An 8,900-nucleotide genomic window follows, 5' to 3' on the forward strand; every position below is an offset into this window, starting at 1 on the left:
TGATTAGGAGATCGTGTGCTCATTGGCAGTCTCAAAATTCGATAACCTGTTCTCCTCAAACATGTCAAGATCATCAGCAAGAAAGGAAGTCAGAGCTAATGTGGGCCTGAGACCTAAAGAGGTGGGATACTGCAGCTGCAGTATTGAACTCAGACCTCCCCTGACCCGCCCACTGCTCCCCTCAGTAGTATATTTCATTGGATCTGCCTGTTCTGCTCCCCGCTCTGTCTCTGGTGAATCCTCTCACCCCCTGCACCTCCAGCCTATAACCCAGTTCTGTATACATAAAATAAATTTTAAAGAAAAAAAGAATAAACCACAGAAGAGCAATTGTATTTTATCGTGTTGGCAATATAGTGCCTGTAGTTTATGCCGTTTGCCTTCATCAGCCCACCCCTACCACCACCACATCAGAGTGTCCAGCAAAACACTGGACAGGACATCCACACGGCCCCACACAGTGAGCTTACCCAGGATGGAGATCGAGCAAGTCTATGGATTTGGTCTTTAGTTCTCCACTCTTTTCATATTCCAGTAGGATTCCTGCCACAACAAGAGACAGGTTAAGGGACACTCGGGATAGGGTGATGCTGAAAAACAGACTATTTCATCATACTTACTTTTCATTTAGGTTTTTTTTTTTTAATTTTTCAACATAAAAGTTGCCATGCCTGATTCTGAAATGAACTTGTGCAAACTACCCCTCCCCCACTCCTCACCTGACAGCTAACTACACCTGAGAGCAGATGTGCTGACATCACCCAGGTTCAGGAGGAGAAGGTGGATAGTGAGAGGCCTCAGGGCTGGAGACAGAGTGGTGAATCCACTGGGTTTTCTTTAATTTCTTATACACCCCAACCAGGTACTAGAGACACTTGCAGCCTGGAAAACCCCAAATCATAGGCAACAAGAAATACAATAGCAACCACAAAGCCAAAGGGCCAAGAAGGGGGGAGTCAAAGAACTGAAAGGGAGACCTGAGCCCTGTTCTACCACGGAGAGCTCTGTAGCCAGCTTCCCACCACCACTTCAGGGATCCCTGAGCTGCCCAGTCGCTCCCCTCCCCATAGAACCTAGGGCCCCTCAGCAACCCACAGCCTGCAGCAACCCCATAACAAAGCCTCAGACCTTTTCAAACTTTGCTCCACCTGGGATCCCAGTGGGCCATTGGCTTCCAGCAGCTTCAGCCCAGCTCCATGTCTTGCAGAACCCACCCTACAGTAGCCCCCAAAGGGATGCACAACCAGGCAGCCCCAAAGCAGCATCCCCCACCCATGGCACTGCCAGGCTCAGGGGCTGGTTTCCCATCACAACCCCAAGGTCACCGGAGACACTGGCCAATCCCACCTCAGAAATCCTAAGGAAATGCGTATAAAAATGAGACAATGCATAGGTAAGATTCTGCTTTAGTTATGCCACACAGTCTCTATAAAAAGAAAAACATTAGAAGTCAAAGTCTACTACTAAAAATTAGTTGGCTTGCTATACTCATGGGTCTAGAAACTAAAATGCCAAATCTGAAATCAATAATTTGATGTCTGTGCTGTGACCAGTTGTCTGGCTCATATGCTCACCCTTCCACACCCCTGCATTTGAGAGGAGCAAGAGGCTGTGACACCAGTCGTGAAGAATACAGACAGCAGGTGGAGATGCACCCAGAAGTATGTGTTGTCTTCAGTGATTGTTTCCCACATTATCTTAATATGCTTGGTCTTCCCCTGCCTGTGAACCATTACACAACAAGCCTAACTTCCAAAACATTTAGGTAAGCAGCCTCTACCCTCAAAAACCTGTAAGGTACTGAATAAAAGGCCAAGCTCGAAAGATCTGAGGGTTCCTTACCCAGACCATAGGCAGCAAGTATTCAGAATATTAACCAGCTTAATTCATGCTTACTAAGCATTAATAATGTTTACAAATGCTTACAATGCTTATCCTTCTTCTGGCCAAAGAAGTAGGGATTGCATACAATAAATAAAAGATAAAGATTGCCATAACTGAGTCAGCTGAAAAGCACACATTCGACACCTACTCCTCACATCTTGAAGAGCGATGAACTAATGAGTGTGGCAAAGATAAAGAGAGAAAGCATGGTGTTTGATCGGCCATATAACTGCAATGGACATTTAGACATCGAGAACTTAGGTAAGGAGAGGGATTAAGTCAGAGAATGCCAATAAGAGAACGCTCTAGAGCATTTCATCATTCAGGAGCAAGTGGGAGGACTGAAATTAAGAGCATTAGGAAGTGACGGAATTGCTTTATCTGAAAAGGGGATAAAAGTCAAGTTAGCATGATTCAGGGATGAGTGATTTTCTTCCTATTTGCCAATGCTTGTAATATCCACCTGCATTGCAGCAGTCCTGGGAACCTCTCGCCTAACAAGGCTCACCAAAGATTGGAATTCAGCAGTCAAGTGTCTAGCAATCTGATGAGATGACCTCCTTGTTCCAAGGTAAACATTAAAAGGTGCAAGCAGGAATCTAAAGCCTTTCTGGAATGTAAGACTGCTGTTAGAACCCTGGACTTTCCAAGCCCGGAAGGACATCAAGACCACCTCTCTGACCCACCCCTGTTCCACAAAGAGCCCTCAGCTTTCTGTTTCTCACTCATGATGAGTGTGTGGGTGCCCATGTAACACCTGGCTTCACACTCATGCGAGAGATACAGGGTAGACAGAATTGAACAAGCCCCTGTGAAGCTCTTCATCAAGTGCGGGAGATCAGCCATGTAAGTACAACGGAGGTTTGCAGGTAATGCTGAGGAGAAAAGGCAGCAGGGGAAGGAACCATGAAATAGCTTCAGAAGTTGGAAATTCTAGAAGGCGCATGTAAGGTTTCATGCACTTTATTATAGTCACTTCTGTGGAAAGAGCTAAAAAAAAAAAAAAATGCCAGCATGCTGGTATGCAGCTATCAAGTGGGAGATTCTTCTAGCAAAAAAGAGCACCATCTGCAGGGACCTGAAGGGAGCCCCACTGGGCCCACCCAAGGGACCCCGAGAGGAATGGTGTTGCCTGGGGTGGAACAGGCCATGGCGGCCGTGGGCCACAGGGAGGGGAAGCACACGGTTAGGGCCCCGGACACTGTGGTCTTGAAGCTCACAGTCTTTGACGTTGCTGAAATGAAGTCACTGAAGGGTGAGAACAGAACAGTGACATGATCACATTTACGTCCCAGTGAGAGAACCCACTGCTGAGTTGAAAAAAGACAGAAATGGGACAAGAGTGAAACTTCAATAAGAAAACCAGGCACGCTGCTGGCCCCCAGGGACTCCTGCAGGTGCCTGGGGTGCGCAGTAGCTCACCAAGTGGAGAGAGCAGGAGAGCGGAAAGGAGGGGCCCCAGCGCTTGGTGTGAGCAAGTGGCTGACAGGAGGAGGAGGAAGGGCCTGGAGTCTTGTGAGAAGCCTGGAAATGGCCAGAGCCACCCACAGGGCCAGAACCCTGGGACAGGGGTGTGGAAGAAGTGCAGACCTCAGCCAGGGCACCGAGAGGCGAGAGGCAGGACAGGGTGCTGGAGGCAGAAGCTGTGTGTGCCACAGCTATCAAAGGGCAGAGCCATCCATAGGGAAGTGTCAGAAAGTGGGGTGTTGGGGTGTAGAGGGCCGGGGCCTGAGAGGAGGGAGAAGAGAAACCAGAAAGCGGTCTTCTAAGGAGGTCCGCCCCAAGAGGAAGAGACCCCCCACGGAGGGGGTGCTGTGGGGCGCTCATATCACCCCCTCACTGGGGCAAGGCAGAGCAAAGCAAGGGCAAGCCACAATGTGCGTGCTGTGTGCGTTCGAGTCAGTTATCCTGGCTCCAGAACTCGTGTTCTCTGCCCCAATTCAGAAGTCACTGAGCAGGCTGTCTGGGGGAGCGGCTGCCTTCCAGCAAAGCACAGCCCCATGGAGCTGCAGGATGTTTGAGAGCAGGCTGTTCTCTTCATTTACAATTTCCTCCTGGGGACCCCTTAACTGGAACTCTAAGAGGGGGGAGGGGAGAGTGTCACCCAGCAAATGCCAGCTTCACACTGCGGACCTGGCGCTGGCGGGCGGCAGAAGCCAGAAGCGGCAGCCCTGGCATCTGAAATACTTCTTCACAAGTATCTCCACACCTGGAGGGACCCCACTCAGACACCTCTGTGCACTTGCACCGCTGCTTCATGACCCTGAGGGGGGCCCTCCTTGGGGGCCCCTCTGGGCTGGGGAATGCAGCCCCAGCAGAAGAGGCCAGGTCATCCCAGGAGCTGAGTTTCAGGGCAGAGGCGGGCATGTGCAGGGGACACATTAAGGAGACTTCAGAGGATGATAAATAACACACCTGAGACAAGGCAGCAGAGAGAGAGGGGGAGGGGGGAGGGGAGGGCTGCTGTGGTGGGGGAGGAAGGCCTCCCTGTAGGTGACTCTGAGGCAAATGAACACGGAAGCCTGGGGAGACCGTGGAGCAGAGAACAATGGCGGAGAAGCCTCCTCTTTGGATCGGAAGAGCAGTGGAGCAGGAGAAGTGGAGGGAGGGGAGCGCACAGGGCGCCCAGAAGTCTGCAGGGGGTGAGCAGATTTTATCCAGAAGGAGAGAGGATGACGGGGCTGTGGGTCCAGGCGGTGCTGGAGCTGGAGAGCATCAGGGCAAGAGGTGGCCGCGTGGGGGAGCCGCTCACCACTCCCTGCTTGCACGTCTGGACTAGGGCCCCCCTTAGGGCTCCCACAAGCTCCCCGTTTGCTCTCCAGGGCACTTACCCAAAGTTGCACCTAGAGCCCTTGAAAGTGAGTCACCTCCAGCCCAGACACCTGCAGAGTCCCGGGTGCTCGCTCCATTGTTCCCTGTCTCCTGCTGCTCTTCCCCCTGCACCCCTGGCTCGCTGCTCCCCACCGCCCACCTGTGTACTGAGCTAATATGAACCTGGGGTTCCCACTCTCCCCGCTAGGAGCCTGGATGGGTCTCCTGCCCATGCTTGGCCCGTGGCCTGTGCCTCCTGTCTGCAGGTCAGGGCCTGCATAGTTGATATCAGCCAGGGGACCCCAACACAAGACTGTGGGGGATAAAGGTGAAAAGCCAGAATCCAGTCCACACACCAGCAGGGGAAAGTCAGCCGGGCAGGAGAGGAAGAATGCAGGGGCGCACACCCCGGTGGTGTTCTCGGTTGAGTCTGCATTTTCTTGCATTTTCTTTGCACTCCCCACGCTCCTGGGCTTGATCACTCCAGTGTGTTTGAAGTAAAAAGCATGTACATGTCCCTGTGGGTGTTCCCTTGCTGAAAGGAGTACCCCAGGAAATCACCGACCCCCGCCTCTCCTCCCGGCGATTCCTTTTGAAGCAGTGGACAGCTTTATCCCTCCGCAGAAAGGCCTAAGAGTCCTCTGAAAAGTTGCGAGGCGGAGTCCAGCGTCCCACCAGGTGCCCCGGTCCTAGGCGCCCCCCACCTCACCGCAGGCCCCTGGTCCCGGCTCCCTCCTCCGCCCTGGCCCCTCCCTGGCGGGGTCCAGGACGGCTCCAGGTGCGGCCCATCCGTACCTGGCGGGTAGTACCGGAGCAGGAGGCTCTTGAGCTTCATCGTGTGGCTCCCAGAACCCGGGGCTGCCGACATGTAGCCATGGGAACGCGCCAAACAAGCGTGTGCGCGTGCGCAGAAGCCTCTGCGGGCCTCGGGGCCCTGAGCTGGGGCGGGTTTGTGGGGAGCTGCCTGCCTAGCGCGGGGGGTGGGGTTGGAGGGTGGTTCTCTGCGCATCCTGGCACCTGCCGGGAGATAGCTCTGCTCCCGCCACTCGCTTCTACCCCGGGGCTGGGGGGTGGGGGCGTCTTGGGGGTGTGTGTGGGATTTGAGGGTTGGGGGAGGGGGGAGACCCGGGCCCCAAAGCACAGTTCGCTCCAGGCCACCCCACCCTGCGCCCCCTTATCATCATTAACGGGGATCTCACAGGGGCCAGACAGGCCAGGAGGGGAATCCAGGGAGCACCTAAGCCCCCTGGGTTTCCAATCAGGAGGGGTGGGAGGAAAACCCCGTTGCTGACTTGCTGACGGCCCTCCCAGGCCCCTGCGCCCTGCCCCTGAGCCCTTGAGAGGGAAATTACTTCAGGGTGGTAGTGTCACTTCTGCGGCCGCTTCACACGCTTTTGCTCTTAGAGTCCAGACACAGGAATAGGTGGGCCTATTTCCTGCCAGCCCTGTCAGGGAAGTGTCCAGACTGTTGGGGGGCAGGCGGGTACAGAAGACTGTACACCTGCGGCCTCACCTGCCCTGTGCCTGCGGCCCTCAGGCTCCAAGGCCCTCACTTGGCCTGTTCCATTTCTTGCTAGCATAGGTTCTTTGCTTGCCCAGGGAAATTTGGCAAGCAGACAGAAAATTGCCGCGGGAGGAGAAGCTATGGGAGGCATTGCCGCGTCCGGCTAATAGGAGCCGAGACCGGCTAATAGGAGCCGAGTCCGGGGAGGGACGATGAGGTTAAAGAAAACACAGGACACCAAGGTTCTTCATCCAGGAGTCTCTCTTTATTGTCCGTGACCCCCCTTTATATATCATTAGGCAGTAAGGGTCGGAGTTTGGAGGAGAAGAGTGGAATTTTACTGAGAAGGAGGTATGGGGGAAGTGAGGAATTTCTCTTATCACACCTCGCAGGCAACTGCCAGATGCCTGCACTCCCTTTATGGCGCCTCAGGCTGTTAGATAGGATGACCACAAATCTGCCTCCACCTTATCGGTTCAACCATCTATTGCCATGGTAGCACAGCGGTGGGCGCATTCCTCTGGGTCCCAAGAGCTGGGTGCAATCGCGCCAACAAGGCATCTCCTGGCCAGCTCCAGCTCCTGGACTTCTTTTAAGGAGCTTGGCCTCAATACCTCCACTGAGTGTCCCAAGCTTAAGAAATGCCTGTGTTAGCATCACAAATGAGAGACTTCTCCTATGCTTCCAGCCTCCATACCTGAGTTTTCTTTAAGTTCTTACCATGTCTCTAGATTGACTCACTCATTTTACTTCACATTTTCAAAAAAAATAATTTAAAAGCAAATTATTGCAGCTCAGAAGTTTGGAGAGAGAACTGGAATTGGAACATCTCAGTGAAGTGATAGTTAACCTCACATAAATAGGCAACACATACATTATTTTATCCACAGCAATAAGCATCCCACACTTGGGAAATGGGAACCCAATGAAATCAAAACCCTTTTCCAGGTCATTAAAAATCTGGAAAAGGTTTAAAATAAGGAGGGGCAAAGCGTTATCTACAGAAATGAAGGATCTTTGGCAGATTTGTTCACCCGTGTAATTTCTTATGCTTGTGCCATTTAAAATGAGGCCTTTTGGCCCTCCCTGGTGGCGCAACAGGTTCAAGCCCAGTGCTATGAAGCTGTCCACAGCCACTGCAGCACCGATTCTAATCTCTGACCAGGGACCTGACCCACAGGCAAGCAGACCTCTCCTGTCTCCCCTCTGCTCCCCTCAGCAGTGGATTTCAGTAGATTTGCCTGTTCTGCTCCCCACTCTGCCTCTGGTGGACCCCCTCACCCTCCCCACCTCTATCCTGTACCCCAGTTCTTGTATGCATATATAAATGATTTTTTAAAATAATAAATAAAACAAGGTCTTTCAAGTTGGGGGCAGGGGAACTAGGAATGGGAAAAGGTGGGATGGACAAGTATTAGATACTAATTGAGTGGAGAACGTGTCAAGTTGTCCCCTCTGTGCTCTAAGCGGGGCTCAATCACCCAGGAGCCCCCCTTCTGCACAAGACCTCCGGTAAAGGACCTAGAACTACAGGTGAGCACCAGGTTGAGAAAGTGTCACTGGCCGGGGAGCCTGAGACCTTAGAAATCTGCCTGGAGGCTCTGATCGCCAGGCTGCACCCAATTCTGGTGTGGGGGCACTATCTGTAGCCAGGCCTCAGACAAAGCCTCTGTGATGATCTCTGTGAGGGGGTTGGCAACACCACTCTGATGTTAACCCCAAAAGGACTCCTCAATGACCAGTAGGCAGCGTCTTCTGTACTTCTCCTCAGCTCACTTCTTGCTCCCCCTAATTTTATCTTTTTCATTTCTATGTATAGCACACACATCCATGCTGTTACCAACAGCAACAGTTCTTCCGTGGGATAAGCATTGCCTACCTTTGTTTGTCACTCAGTGTTAGGTCTCCTGGCTCGTTTATTTCAACAGGTGTCTACAGTCACTGTCACTCATTTCTATTTCTTTACTAATGTCCGCTGTGTGAATGCACCATGATTAACCATTCTTCTGTTGATGAACAGGTAAGTTGACCAGTTTCCTGTTTTGTAAACAGTACTGCTATGAAAATAATAAACTAAATGAGGCCTCTAGAGCAATAGTAACTTCATAGTGGAGCAAACTTGTAGACACCATTAGCCGGGTAGTCAAAGTTCACCACTACAGGGGTAGACTGACTTCCTATACCTCCCATGCTGGAAAGCACAGGACATTTCATTGTAATTCATGTCCTCGGTGCATTACTGCCTTTCACCTTTAGGAAACATCAGAGAACCCATCCTGAAATTATATAAAGTAACTGTCAATGTCAAGAAAGATTTAGACTGAAAAAACACTCCAGATTAGACAATACTAAAAAGCTAGAAGAGCTAAATGCACAGAGAGATTGTGGGTCTGCAACCAGGAGAATAATTAGCTAAAAGAACACGGTGAGCACACTGGTTGAAATTTGAATGCAGACTGTGGTTCAGATCACAGTATTAGATCATTGTTCTGTGGTTACATAAGACAGCTTCTTGTTCTACAGGAAAACACACCAATTTACTTTGAGATAAAGGGATATGCTACCTGCAATGAACTCCCGTGTGGTTTATTTTAATAATTAAACATGTATGTGCATTTAGACAAAGCACATATGAGACAAAAGCAGTGTTGACTCCAGGCAGAGTGCCTTTGGGGGATTTTCTTAAATTCTTTCTACTTCT

At 51.4% G+C, this 8,900-nt stretch overlaps 1 protein-coding gene across 1 annotated transcript in view; it reads right to left on the minus strand.

The window, feature by feature from the left end:
- Positions 1-5,530, minus strand: part of DAW1 (dynein assembly factor with WDR repeat domains 1) — a 31,999-nt gene extending 26,469 nt beyond the window's left edge. Inside the window, exons 1-2 of the mRNA XM_004674216.2 lie at positions 5,491-5,530; positions 471-543 (exon numbers count right to left, since the gene is read on the minus strand). Coding sequence (XP_004674273.1) covers positions 471-543; positions 5,491-5,530 — 113 coding nt within the window. The remainder of the gene's footprint in view (positions 1-470; positions 544-5,490) is intronic.
- Between the last annotated feature and the right edge of the window lie 3,370 nt (positions 5,531-8,900).

This window comes from Condylura cristata, unplaced genomic scaffold (genome assembly GCF_000260355.1).
Source record: "Condylura cristata isolate star-nosed mole 26May11 unplaced genomic scaffold, ConCri1.0 scaffold00002, whole genome shotgun sequence".
NCBI lineage: Eukaryota > Metazoa > Chordata > Mammalia > Eulipotyphla > Talpidae > Condylura > Condylura cristata.